At 38.1% G+C, this 14,691-nt stretch overlaps 4 protein-coding genes across 4 annotated transcripts; 2 read left to right on the top strand and 2 right to left on the bottom strand.

Moving 5' to 3' along the window:
- Nucleotides 1-49: 49 nt before the first annotated feature.
- Nucleotides 50-571, top strand: GT037_010106 (uncharacterized protein; the record flags this gene model as incomplete). Its single annotated transcript, XM_038935153.1, has 1 exon — nt 50-571. One exon carries the CDS (start codon nt 50-52, stop codon nt 569-571), a length of 522 nt encoding a protein of 173 aa, XP_038782244.1.
- A 278-nt stretch (nt 572-849) lies between these two features.
- On the bottom strand, nt 850-1,867 carry GT037_010105 (uncharacterized protein; the record flags this gene model as incomplete). The annotated part of the gene is made up of 2 exons (XM_038935152.1): nt 850-1,735; nt 1,794-1,867. 2 exons carry the CDS (start codon nt 1,865-1,867, stop codon nt 850-852), a joined length of 960 nt encoding a protein of 319 aa, XP_038782243.1.
- Nucleotides 1,868-3,656: 1,789 nt separating this feature from the next.
- Nucleotides 3,657-7,236, top strand: GT037_010104 (uncharacterized protein; the record flags this gene model as incomplete). The annotated part of the gene is made up of 8 exons (XM_038935151.1): nt 3,657-3,774; nt 3,850-4,184; nt 4,312-4,382; nt 4,433-4,719; nt 4,770-5,438; nt 6,401-6,477; nt 6,527-6,752; nt 6,812-7,236. The coding sequence occupies 8 exons, from the start codon at nt 3,657-3,659 to the stop codon at nt 7,234-7,236; spliced, it is 2,208 nt and encodes a 735-aa protein (XP_038782242.1).
- A 441-nt stretch (nt 7,237-7,677) lies between these two features.
- Nucleotides 7,678-8,274, bottom strand: GT037_010103 (uncharacterized protein; the record flags this gene model as incomplete). The annotated part of the gene is made up of 2 exons (XM_038935150.1): nt 7,678-7,931; nt 7,995-8,274. The coding sequence occupies 2 exons, from the start codon at nt 8,272-8,274 to the stop codon at nt 7,678-7,680; spliced, it is 534 nt and encodes a 177-aa protein (XP_038782241.1).
- Between the last annotated feature and the right edge of the window lie 6,417 nt (nt 8,275-14,691).

Raw genomic sequence — 14,691 nt, 5'->3', positions numbered from 1 at the left:
TGGACCAGGAGACTGCAGATTTATCCATGTACTCATCATAATCAGTCGTATGATATCGCCTCAGCACGTCGTCAGGGATATTCTCTCACCTCAAAGCTCACTTTCTCCGACACCATCTTCACCAACCAGCCCACCACATGCTAATCGACGTCGGCGCCACAAATCCGACCCACCATCTAATAGAACTGATCCAATTATTGGTCAAGTAACCCTGGCAGGGAAGTTCAAGTGTCTTAAGGAAACCTGTCTCAATAATGGGGAAGACATGACATTCAACCGACATGCTGACTTCAAACGTCACTATGACAACACGCATGCAGGTCGCTGTGTTGAATACTTCTGTCAAGAGCCTGGGTGTCCACGCTCAAGGAATCCAGAAGGGGGCAAGAAGGGACGAGGTTTCAAAGGGAGGAAGGACAAACGAAATGAGCACTATAAAGCAGTGCATCAAAAAGAGAGTAACAAGCGAAAACAGGTCTATGAGAGTGATGAATATGCTGAAGGAAGGGGTCATGAGGACAACACAGGAGCCAGATCATTGAAGGTAAGGCGAAGGAGCGACACATCGTAAAGTTGTATTACCAGTCATCTATACCTCGTTTTGATTGATTTTGATGGCTGCACCTTCTGACACCGCTTGTTGAAGTATTGTGAAGGGGTTTAGTGTCTGGGATTGTACTACTGTTGTTTTGTATCTGGGCTCATGGCTTGGTTTGCTTGATTTCCTTTACTTTGATTCTGATTGCCACATCCAAGCGGCATCTCGAAGGTTGGCAGTGTCTTATATGTTTTGAAATCAACTCAACAACTAAAGAATTACATTAGGTAAAGCAGTCCAAATATACTGGTTTAGAGTCCTTTGTTCGCTTCCATCATCTGCTGAGTGTGCTGTTCCAATTTATCCGCAAGCTCTACGTCTTTTGCTGGACCACTCTCCCACCATGGTTCGCCAAAGCGGTTAAAGATGTCTAGATACGCACCACTCTGATCCGCTTTCATGTCTTCACTTGCAGCGCAGAACAAGCTGTTGTACGAGCCTTTGTCTGCCGACCAAAACATGCCAGTCATCCGTAAGACAGATATAAAACTAGTCATAAAGAAGCCTGCCTTATCCACTCCGTCTGCGATATTTGTTTCTACCAGGCCTGGATGTACACAAGACGTCCAGATTTCACCATCGTTGTTGTGGGCACTGGGGGAACCTGCACCGTACGCCTTATGCAGGTACTTAGTGTGCAGGATATTGGCGAGCTTGCTTTGCCCATAACGGATCATCGGAGTAGCATCCTTCAGTGTCAGGTCTTCGAAGTTGATGCCACCATTTGGGGCGCTCAAGTGCCCTGATGAGGTGATGTTGACGATGCGCACGCTTCCGGGGGGCAGAGTCTTGGAGGTGTCCAACATCATCTGCTTGAGGTGGTGTGTGAACACCCAGTGCGCCAGATAGTTTGTCTGCCATTGCGCCTCGTAGCCGTCTTTTGTGAGCTCGAATGGTGTCGCCATGATGCCTGCATTGTTGACAAGACCGTGCAGCGCTGTCTCGAGTGTGAGAAAGCGTTGCGCTGCCGCAACAACGCTCTTAAGATCCTTAAGGTCCATTTGTAGAAGGTCGACATGAGCTGCGGGATGCATCTTCTTGATTTCGCTTATGGCTTCTGTACCCTTTTTCGAGTTCCGAGCACACATGTACACATGCGCGCCATGTTCTGCCAGATGTGCGACGGTATAGTAGCCACTGTTTTTAAGCGGATTAGACAAACGCGATTGTCGCGACATCCACGGGGGAGACTTACATGCCTGAGTTTCCTCCTGTCACGATGAAGACTTTGCCTTTGAGATTTGGTAGGGATTTAGGGTGGAACGTCATGTTCGAGAAGATGTTGAATGAAAGACTGTGTTGACGGAGAATATGAGTCTTAAATGCTATAAAGTTAGACACGGCAAGGAGTTTGTCCTATGTCCTATGTACGGCCGTAGCCGTAGAAGCATTGCCCGTATGATGAAGATGTTGATGCAGGGCGTATGCCAACAAGGCGCAGCTGCAACGAGCGGACGAATCGGCCGGAAACCCCAGGACTTCTTCCTCAGCGACGCCATATACATGTGACATACATGCACGAAAATCGCTACGGACGAGTGAAGCGCGTAGGAGCCGAGCGGCATCGCGTAGCTGCATGTCAGCGCACACGATAGCATCTTATCGTCTCAAGACACAGCCCGTCAGGTAGCAGTTAGACCTAAACGCCGCATATACCTCTCCTCGAGCGGCGCAACTTCAACAAGGATGTATAGAAGGAAGGCAAAACTTCTACTTAGCATATTCTTAATCTTTCGTTCTTGAGTCAAGATCTGGGATATCTACGTAGACACATAAGGGTGGCCCCGGATTGTTGTTCTGAGAGCCAAGCTTTGCGCGACGACCAACTTTCGGGGGTGATCCCCAGATGTGTCCCGCTTCCATTGCCAAGGACCTTAGATTGAAGGCAACCCCTCATCATCCGCTAGCACTACCACAGTCGGCGGTGTTCCAAACATCGTGTACTGCACAATGCCAACGGCTTCCTACCATCACCAATTGTACTCATACTATGACCTTTCGCACTCGCCATCCGAGTAAATCCGAGTGCATCCCTACCTACACATCGTTGACGATGAACTGCATGCCTTGGAAACAAGCCATTTGGTTTCCAAAAAGGTGTGAGCCAGAACTGATTCGACGAGCTGAGGGCAGAATCAGCCCCGACATATGCCGGATCCCACGCAATGTACCAGCAAAGCGACTATAAAAGAAGGGGAAACTTTTTCGGCCGCCCCTAAACGCTACTCGGCCGCCCCCAAAAGATCAGATGAGATGAAAGGAAACTAGACGAGATGGAAGGTTTCTAAGCCACTAAAACGTAGTGAGAATATTAAAATATTATCGCCTAATTAGGCAAGTTCTTAGTAAAGGATTGCTTCTATCTAATCTTTCTAGGTAGCGGATTGCTTCCATCTCATCTGATCTTTTGGGGGCGGCCAAATAGCGTTTAGAGGCGGCCGAAAAAGTTTTCCCTAAAAGAAAGTTCTTTCGGTGACTTTTGAATCTCAAGGACAAGGCAGGATCACGTCATCGATGGTAAACCAGACCTTGAGAAATGGAGCGCCACTGAAATCGTAAAAGAGGTGAAAATAACAGGCTGCGAAGGTCGGTTCAAGGTGAGCAACAAGCTAATTCTAGATCCCAACCAGCCATCCTTCCATTGGCCAATCGATTGTATCCACCTACAGTGACAAGCATCCAATCCCTACCCTATTCTAACCTCTTCTATTCCGCCCCGTTTACGAATTGTGTGACTTGCGGGCAGGAATTGATTGCGGCAAATGCGCTTCTACAAGATCACAGTCCGCTCACGGTTCTCGCCGCTCATCCTCAGGAGCTTGCGCCATACAAACCAACTACAGCGCCAATCTGAACTATCGAGGTCTTGATGATCTTTCAATAGGGTCAGGTAGCTTGTGTTTGTGTGTTATGCATCGTACGCGCCGTCGGTGGGGTACGTTCTCCCCAGCATCGCAATCGGCCCATGTTGGTGGGCGCTGACCGTACTCTCCCCTTCAATCTCTGTCTCGCCTTGCCTTGCTGTGTTTACTTCTTCCTCGTTTTGTATGAAGGAGCTATGGCGAAGCGACTGCCGTTCATAGGGAGAGCTTTCTGTAGCCTCGTTATTGGAACATTTGCGCAGAAGCGGAAGATATTTGAAGGTGTTTCTGCAAATGCTACTTATGATTATGTTGGTATGCTAGTCACATTCTACAACTTCTCACTATGTTGCTCAACGATCACTAGCTAACAAACGCAAAATTTTGCAGTTGTCGGTGGCGGTACGGCTGGCCTGGTGATAGCTTCTCGCCTGTCCGAATTTGCATCAGTAGCCGTTCTGGAAGCTGGTGGCCGATATGAGCAGGACAATGGTAATCAATCTGTGGTTCCATATTATGGCCTCGTCATGCCTGTGCTTGGCACAAACGAAGCATATCCTCCCCAGTCGCTCATAGACTGGGACTCGTTGTCGACTGCGCAATCCGCCGCTGGTAATCGTCGCATACACTGTGCACAGGGCAAAACGCTTGGAGGAAGTTCGGCGATCAACACAATGGCTTATCATAGGGGCACCGCTGGTTCATACCAGCGCTGGGCAAATTTGGTAGGTGACCAAAGTTATACACACGACAAGGTCTTGCCGTACTTCGAGAAGTCTGCCACTGTCACACCCCCTGACCTCGCAAAACGTAATGCGCCGAATGTGACTGTGCGATACAACGACTCAGTAGTCGACAACGCTCTTCAAGGCGCTCTTCAAGTATCGTGGACTAATAGGGTTGATCCAGCCTAGAGTTGGCTCGTAAGAGCATTGCAAGCAGTCGGGCAGAAGCTGAGGGCTGATGGTTTCAGCAGCGGTAGCTTGAACGGTGGAGCTTGGGTGCCCACGACCCTCGACCCAAAACATGTGACAAAGGGTACTTCTAAAAGCAGCTATCTTGACGAAAAGGAAGTCAAAAGTATATTGCAACTGACCATTTATCTGCATTCCCAAGCCAGCAGAGTGACATTTGACAAGGACAAGAACGCCATCGGTGTCGCACTGCTATCAGAAAGAGACGAGTACGTGATATTAGCAAGGAAAGAGGCTGTTCTTCCGGCTGGTGTGTTTCACTCTCCGCAGCTCCTTATGCTATCCGGTGAGAGAAACTCTATGACCTTTCGATTGTTTATGTGCTGATTAGTGCAGGTGTTGGTTTTGCAGCAACTCTCTCAGAACACGCTATACCGGTCGTAGCCGATCTCCCCGGTGTAGGCCAGAATCTTTGCGATCAGATCTTCTTCAGTGTGCTTCGCAGTATCACCGTCCCAAGTACGGGAGCATACCTCAGTACGGCCATCCGACAGGCAATAGCTCTCCGGAAGTATTCATCAAATGTTTCGGGTCCATACAGCTCGGCTGGTGGTTATCTCTCTTTTGAGAAATTACCGCTGGACTATCGTGCGAACTTTTGGTCTCGAACGGAGGCAGCCCTATCAGGGTTTCCGCCTGATTGGCGAGAGACAGAATATATCGCGTCAGGCTTCCCTAGCGGGGATCCCGACTTCTCCGCCATCGACGCGATCAGCGACACACCTCTTACACCATGCTCGCGAGGTAATGTCTCGATTCGTAGCGCATCGATTGTGGATCAATCCATCATCGACTTGGGCTGGCTTAATGATCCAGCAGATGAAGAAGTCATGGTCGCTGCATTGAAGCGAGTGAGGGAAGCTTGGGACAGTCCTGCACTTGTTGGGATAATTGCCGGTCCAGAGATCGCGCCCGGTCTTAACATCACTACAACTGCGGACATCTTGAACTTCATCGAGCAATACGCTCAACCCATATGGCATGCAAGCTCTACATGCTCGAGTGGTAAGACACCAGGAAGAGGAGCTGTGGTGGATACCCAGGCAAATGTGCTCGGTGTACAACGGCTAAGAGTAGCTCATATCTCCATTTTTTTTTGAGTCTGCCTGAGCATTGGCAGGCTTCAGTATACATGTTTGCGGAGAAGATAGCAGACGAGATCTCAACAACAAGAGAAGGTTACTAAGCTGATAATACCAGGTCTAGGCTTGGTCAGCGCAAGGGCAGCACTGTTGCTTCGCAGGTCAAACACGATCTGGGTGCGTTGGAGCGAGTCTTGAACGTTTTGATCACGGTTGCTAATGCCATTCGGATAGTAGTCGGCCGATACTATCGTATAGCTTTCCGATCAGCGATATGATCGTCTCTTTGTAAAGTGTAAGCCAAGCAACAAAAGTTCCCTCGACTCGCATCGGTATTGAATTACTCCACCTATGGCATGCAGACCTTTTTATGCCAGTGGACTTCCATCCATCGATTAACTGTGTTGATGACAGTATGCAGTGGATAAAGCTTGATGATCGCTACGGCGGCTGATGTTGACTTACGCCGGTAAATTGGCTGTACACCGGACGGCTAAACTCCCAGAAATCAATTTGAACAGCATTCTGATTAAACAGCAGCACTATCTGCTGGAAACGCGATCACAGTAGGAGTTCCGTGTATATTACGCCACCAATCGTAAAGCACAGTCTACGGATGCAAAGCTCGGTTGATTGCGTTCATGCACGATTGTGACCTGCGCATAAGTACTGCACGAAGTATGAGAGCACTCGCATTGTCGTGCAATGAAATCTTGCATCATGAGGCAGTACTTGTTTTTCCTTTCTATCCCAACTCTTGTAGTTGGCCATGGCTTCGTGCAGAATGCAACAATCGGAGGGAAGGAGTATGATGTATGTAGCTGGATGTGTCACAAAGGGGAGCTATTGCCACTAACATCAACTTCAGTTCTATCACGTAATCAGTCCGCCATCCTAGAGAAGACATCATAGTCGCTGACCGATATCCAAAGCCTTATCAGGATCCTTACATGAACCCTGCTGTCGGTCTTTCTTGACATCATGAGTAAACAACCTGCTGATGATGAACAGCCACCTCGCATCTCTCGCGAGATCCAAGGCAACTTCCCTATCGAAAATGTGAAGCTCATAGACCTTGAATGTGGTGGCAATACGACTGGCGGAGTTGTCGGATCACGCCCCGCTCCTTTGCACGCTCCCGCGGCAGCTGGGTCGACTGTTAATCTACGCTGGACAGCGTGGCCAGAGAGTCATCAGGGTCCGGTGATAACGTACATGGCGAGATGCCCTGACACTGGTGAGCATGTCTTGTCGATCGACGACGCAAAGAGCGACTTACACTGACGGTTACTCAAGGCTGCAACGACTACGTTCCCTCTTCTTCTTTGGCCCCAACTTGGTTCAAGATCGCCGAGGATGGCTTGCATTCCACCGACCCAGATTGGCTTAAGAACCAATGGGGTATGACATCGCTCATCAACGCACCAAATGCCGGTGTCAACTACACGATTCCAGCATGCCTGAGGCCAGGCTTCTACCTTGTGCGTCATGAAATCATTGCGCTGCACAGCGCGTATAGCGAAGGGGGAGCGCAGTTCTATCCAGGATGTCACCAGCTAGAGGTTACTGGCGATGGCGCGACAGTGCCGACAGCGGACCTGGTAAGCTTCCCAGGCGCATATGACAGTAAGGATGCTGGTCTCGTATACAGCATCTACAACCAACTGCCGTACGATATTCCAGGACCTAAAGTGTTCGAGTGCGCAGCAGAGCTGAGGTAGAACTACGATAAAGATTTGTCTAGCAATCAGTTGAGCGATACGAGGTATGAGGAGGATTGCTCCTACATTCGATCTCTCCATCTGGACAGTAGTGGTAGATATGCCTGTTGTCTGACCTTCTACCAGACATCAGTGTCGGTGAATAGAATCTCACTCTCTATGTTACATGCCGTCAGAACTCTAAGCCCGTAATTGATGTAAGAGAAATCACGTTATAGTCGATCTTTATTCGCTACGTAGACTTCCCACCCGTGCCTACGCTAGCAGATCACCTACACTCTGCCCATATCCATCATCCTGCAACCGCAAGTCCTCTGTCTATCCAGCTCAAACCTTCCTCTGTCACACCAACCTTCCAATATCGACCACCTCCCGCACGGTGACCCTCGCCCCCCTCACCTCCTCATCGCCCAAAAGATTCTCGTACACATTTGCAAACTCCTATGCGCACGTAACCCCATGCTTCTCCGCCTGCTCATCTACCTCGACCCGAAAGCAAAGATACACTTCGTTGAACCGTACATTCGTCTTCTCGTTTTCGCGGGCTGCGGCCGTGCTCATGGTAAACAGGGCGCCTTGCGTCATGCCTGGTACTGGAAAGAAAGCGGTTTCGCCCTGCGCGCCATTACAGAGAGTCCACGTGCTGGTGGGATGCTTCTGAGCAAGGAGATAGGGAATAGTGGCGCGGTAGGCGACTGCAAGTGATTGCTAAACAGAGGTCCACCATTCCTCTTGTCATTGGGAGGACTGCGGCTTACAGAAATTCATCTCAAAGGCAATGTTGAAGTTGTAGCGTAGTTGTTCCGTCGTGATTTCCGTAAGGGGAGTGGAAACGTATTCGCCGCCGACTGAAAGGGGAGAGGGATTGATTAGTGGACATGTAAGGATGGAAATGAGTCGATCGAGACTGACCGCAAGAGTACACGTGCTGGAAGGCTGGTAGTTGCCCTTCTCGCACCTTTTCGACGACTCTTTGAACACCCATGTCGGACGAGATGTCGGTTTCTGCGAAGGTGATTCCCTGCGATGATCCGACATGTCTGATGAGCTTGTCGGCGGAAGCTTGGTTTCGGACAATAGCTAGAACGTTGCGTTTGAGTTGAGAGCGCCTTTCACGGCTGCTACGCCGATGTTGCCTGTGCTTTCAACTACCAGGACGGGTTCGGTATCCGATGATGACATGGTAGGCTATCTTGAAGCGGTTCTGAACAGCTGAAGATTGTCAAAGTAGGTACGGAAATGATTAATGTTGACGAACACTGTGCGTATCAGGATGATTTATTTTACTTTGCGCGGTGTTAACACTGACCAGATATTGTATCTGCCATGCTGCTTCTACTTGCCGGACTTAGCGTGTCGTGACCAATCCTTTCGCGGTCTTGTCGTGTCTTGGCTATCTACAAGAGCGAGCTTACAAACACAGCGCCGAAGGATCGAGCGAAGGTAGACTTCGACCTACACAGTTACCCCAACAGTTAGGGAAATGCTTAGGACTACTTATATTAGAATTAGCATCTATAGTATATATACTTGTACACTAGAAAATAAATATTAAGTATATTATTTATAAAGGTACGCTTAAAAGCTTAGTATATAGTTCTACTTAAAAATTAAAGCTTAAGTACTACTAATCTCTTTTAATAAGGATAATAATAAGAAAAGTACTAAGTAGAATACTTAACTCTAAGCGACTAAAGCTTAGACCTTTAATATTAGATTTTCTATATCTAGATACTACTATATTATAGTATTATAAAGATATTACTATTAACTTTATAATAAGAATCTACTTTATTTTCTTTTAGATTAATATACCTAAAAAAAAAACTTAGTATATAAGTTTAAAAATAATTTAGATTTCTTTACTATTTACTTCTTTTATAGTTACTTATATATCTCTTTTTTGAGCTATATAAATTAGCGTAAAATTAGCTAGTTTATTATAGCTATCTAACAGAAAAGTAATAGAATAATAAGAAAGGAGATAATTAAAAATATTAGAGAAAAATATTTATAAGTATAAAAAAAGTATATAAGAAATTTTATAAAAGTTAAAAGATATATATAATAAGAGCTATCTTAAAATATTTTATTAAGTTTTTCTAACTAGTCTTTATTTAAGTAGTAAAGTTATTATAATAAAATATAATATTATAAAGAATAGTTTATATATTAGTATAAGTAAGCTAATTAAAGAGTTTCTTAGTATATTAAGAAAAGCTACTTAAGTAGTATTTAGTTCTAGCTAAGCTTAGTATACTAAATAGTAATAATAAATAGCTTAAAGAAAGCTTACTTAAAGAAGTTAAGAATAACTTAATAAGACAAATATTAGTAGATTTTATAAATAATCTCTTTTATTTAATATATAATAGCGTTATACTAATTTCTAGTAGATATATTTAAAAGATTTACTAAGTATATCTAATATAATATATATATATAAATATATATATATATATTCTTTCTATTAAGAGACTAAATACTAATACTCTTAAAATATAGTTCTATTCTATAGAGATTCTATTATACATCAGCTAAGTTAAGTACTCTATACTCTACTTATATCTTATAATAGACTAAGACTATAAAAATATCTTTATTTACTCTTTTAGAATAATGTAAGTATAGTAATTAAAACTTAGGCTCTATATTATATTTCTTATATTTATTTATAGCGTAAGTCTAATAATTAAGAAATACTATTAGAGTATAAAGTATAAATACCTAAAATAATATTAGCCTACTTTAATTAGCTATATATTATTAATTCCTTCTATTTATCTTACTTAACCTAATACTATATTACGTAAAGAACTTAAGATAGTAATTAAACTCTTCTATAGTTAGGTATCTAGGAGTCTTAATATTTATAATATATTATTAGTTATAGTTATAGCTATCTAGAAAGAGATTATAAGAGATTATAAAGTAAATTTAAGAAAATCTACTAAATAAAAGATCTTACTAAACTATAGTATAATAATATTATTATTACTAACTTAGATTAGAGAGATAAACTATAGTATCTAAAAGAAGCTTAAGAACCTATATAATATAGGACTTAATAAGCTAATACTTAAGTAAATAGAGAATACTTATATATTTAGAGTTTATAATAGTAGATATTATAATTAGATCTATGTATAATCTATTAGCTTTATCTAGTGATATTTATAGTTATTATTTATTATACTTACTATTACAGCTCTATTACTATTAATTTCTTTGTAGGAGAATAATAACAATACTAAGCATAGCGTTTAGAGCTTAGGCCTATTATATTACACTATTTAAATTATATACAACACTATATTACTTTATTACTAATATAGCTATAGCTATATCTATATTAATATTATAAGTACTAGCTATCTCTTCTGCCTAATAAGCCCTACTAGATAACTTAACTATACTAATATCTATTAATACTTTTCTATCTTTCTGTCTCTATTTATCTACTATCTACTTAGTTATATCTAACTTATCTATATAAGCTATTCTTAAAGCTTTTTTAATCTATATATACGCGCGTAATTAGTTAACTTAATTAGTTTATTTAAGAGAAGAATAAGAGTAAAGATAAAAAGCGCTTATAATAGTAAAGCTTTATTTATAAGTAATTAATAAAATTCTTAACTTACTTCTATAGGTTTATAAAAGCCTAAAACTAGGTACTATTAATCTTAGCTATATAGGCGTCTATAAGATACGCTATCTTTTATAGCTATAAGTTGTTAGCCTACAACTTTATTATATAGAGACGTAATAAATCTTTCTATAGAATATAACTATCTACTATCTCTTTAAGTAATAAACTATAGCCTTCTTTATTAGACTTAGCTTATAGTAAACTATAAGTAAGCTTATAATAAGTAATACTAGTAGTAATTACTAGCAGCGCGTTTCTCTATAGCTTTAGAATTAGATTAATATAAACTTAAAAAGTAGTCTATATCCTATTCTTTATAAACTAGTAGTAAGTTTCTAGTACTATATTATAGATAGCGTCTTTATAGAACTTACTATAGAAAGTAGTTTACTTAAAAAGCTTAACTTAGAAGTAGATAGAAGAGATAGTTATAAGTATATTTATAGATATATTTACAGATATATTTATAGACATATTTATAGACATAATTATAGATATAGTTATAATATTTAGAGTTATATTACTAGAGGAATAAGTAAGTTATATACTTTTAAGAGTCTACTTATTAACTTTTATATTATAAGGTCTTCTAAGGTCTCTCTAAGTGCTATAGTCTATCTTTTTAATATAATCTAATAATAATAATATTATAACTATAAACTAATAAGCTCTTTCTTCTTAAAGCTAAGAGTTACTCAAAGGCCTTCTAAAGTCCTTTTCTAGATAGCTATAATAGTAACTAATAATAGGTTAAGAAATATAAAGACTCTCTACTACTTAACTATAGAATTACGTAAATATTATTTTTAAACTACCTAGTTCTATAGTATTAGCCTAAATAAGATAGGCAACTAAACTATACGTAATATAGCTAATTAGAGTAGGTTAATAGTTTTTTTTAGGTATTTCTTACTATATACTAAAATAACGTTTTATAATTATAATATCTACGCTACTAATAGATTTAAAAGATATAATATAGAGCTTAAGTTTAAATAGCTGTAACTATATTCTACTAGAAGAAAAAAAACACTTTATAGTATTAATTTATTATAGCTTATAAGTATATAGTAGATTACTTAATACAGCTAAGATTATAGAGTTATAACAGGATAGCAGTATACTTACAAAAGTAGAAGCTTTTAGACGCTAAATAAAAAAAAAATTAGTTATTATACTTAGGTCTACTTTTTTAGAAACTGCTATTATCTTAAGTAATTTCTACTCTGATACTAGATCTAATATAGTAATAATACTTTACTAATACTTTATATACTAAGAAATATAGGATACTAAGAAAATACTTTATATCTATATTTACTATACTCTAGATATAAGAAAGAAAAGCTTAATACTTATAATTCTATTAAAACTCTTAGCCTATAAGCTTCTTTATTATTACTGCTAGCTATAGCTATAAAACAATTATATCTTATTAGATACTAAGTAGTATAAATATAGTAGTGTACTAAAAAAGTTACTAAGCTATTATTTTATAGAGTTTAATACTTATTATTAATACTTATAAAAGATTTAATCTCCTAAAAATACTATCTAAATTTTTGCAGCGTCTAGAGGGTTCTACCTTGATAAGCATACTATAATTTTATTTTTATTAAATAATATATTAGCTATAAAAGGTACTTCCATCTATACTTATAGTCTATTAGAGACTAATACTATAATATAGTTTTATTTTCTTTGTTAGTAGAAAGTAGTTATAGTAGTTTAAACCTAAGCCTTATATTTTATCTTTAAGATCTTATAGTACTATATTATATTAGAAATTACTAGCGCGTTATAATTATACGTAAACTAGTAGCTATAACTTTATTTATAGTATTATATAGATATTAGCCTCTTAGAAAAAGTATTAACTAACTCTTATTAGCTATATAAAATTACTTCTATAGCTAAGAATAATAGCTTATAATTTTAGTATTCTATATTTATATAGAAATGATCTTAGTACGTCTTTTATAATCTATACTAAAGCTACTCTACTATTATAAGTTTTTTCTAGATTTGCGTTTATAATCTTTATAATTAAGTAACTAATTAAATTAGCTAACTAGTTACGTGCGTATGTTGCTTAAAAAGGCCTTATAAATATAGGTAAGTTAAATCTAATTAATTAATAGTTAAAAAAAAAGATATAGATATAAAAATAAAAGTAGTTATAAGCTAGTATAGTTAAGTTAAAGAGTAGAAGAGATAGCTGTGCTACTAATAATATAAATCTAGATATATTAGTAATTAAGTAATATTATATTATATATAATTCTAATAGTAGTCCCCCCTAGGCCTTAGGGACAGAGCTTATAGTGTTTCTATATTACGTGTTATCGCGTTATCGCGTTATCGCGTTATCGCATAATATTATAGTAGTATTAAGAAAATTTTAAGCAGCTAAGCCTAAAGCTAGTGTTAAAATACTAACTTTTTACTCCTATATAATAAGGTGCTATACAGTTACACTATAATAGGATGTACTTATTATTATAGCTATTGCTAACACTACCTAGAGACTAAGTAGTAGTATGTTTAAGCGTATTATAGCAACTACTTTATTATAAGAGTAAGTACTAGTGCTATTATAATTATAATTACTACTAAGCAGCTACAAATACTTATAGCTTAGTAGCAGTTCTATTATCTAAGGTAACTATATTAGTTACGCGCCTAGAATTTCTTTATTATTACCTTCTAAGCTATCTAAGTTACTAAATTAATTATCTACTATATTATACCTATTCTAGTTTATAGATAATAATATAGATAAAGTTTAGCTAGCCTTTAAATTAACTCTTATAAATATCTTAAAGGTATTTATTCTACTTATTAGTTCTTATACTCTTAGCTATAACTATATTATATAACTACTATAACCTTATATTCTAAGTATAAGTAAAGGCTTTATCTTATAAACTTATATCTTTCTTAGCTAGTATAAGAATAATACTAATAAGAAGAAGTTTAATTCTAAATAGTTTTTTATTAAACCTACTCTTAACCTTTTCTATACTTAAGTTAGATAAACTAACTAGCTATATATAAGCTTATATCTAGTAATTAAAGTTACTCTTAAAATAGGATATTTTAAAGATAACTTAATCTTTACTATATTAATAATTTACTATTAGCGTAGTATTTATAGATATTATTATTATTTTAAAAAGAACTATAAAACTCTCTATAACTAGGTACTCTATACCTATAATACAGCTATATATAATAGTTTATAGTAATATATTAAAGATAGTAAGCTTAAGTATAATAATAAGGCTTAAGATATTAAGATATAGAAGTTAAGAAAAGAATATTTAAGTTTATATCTAAATATTTTTTTTAAGATTTAGATTCTATAGTTTAAAACTCTAGTTACTTACTATTAACTATAGTTCTCTCTAATAAAACTATACTCTTCTTTTAACGTTAAGCTTTATAATAACTATTTAGAGCTAAGAGCTCTATAGTAGCTCTCTAAAACTATATAAGATTTATAGCTTTAGTAGCAATTAATAAAAGTTCTAAATAAAAATATATATAGCTATATATAGTAAAGCTAAGTAAGTATTTAGAAATATACTTTAACTGCAATATAATATAGTATAACTTAATAGCGTTGTGCCTGTGTCTTATTACTAGCACGTTAATTAAATTAATAGTTCTTATTCTTATTATCTTCTAATATAGTTATAAGTAGAATTAGTAGAAAAGTACATTAAATTATTATTAATTCTTAGTTATATAGTTTGGATTAGAGATAATCTAGAAATATTAAATTCTAATATTAAGTAATT

The sequence above is a fragment of the Alternaria burnsii genome (assembly GCF_013036055.1).
Source record: "Alternaria burnsii strain CBS107.38 chromosome Unknown 121, whole genome shotgun sequence".
NCBI classification, from domain to species: domain Eukaryota; kingdom Fungi; phylum Ascomycota; class Dothideomycetes; order Pleosporales; family Pleosporaceae; genus Alternaria; species Alternaria burnsii.
The sequence above is the reverse complement of the archived record's forward strand: the minus strand, read 5'-3'. Positions and strand labels throughout refer to the sequence as shown.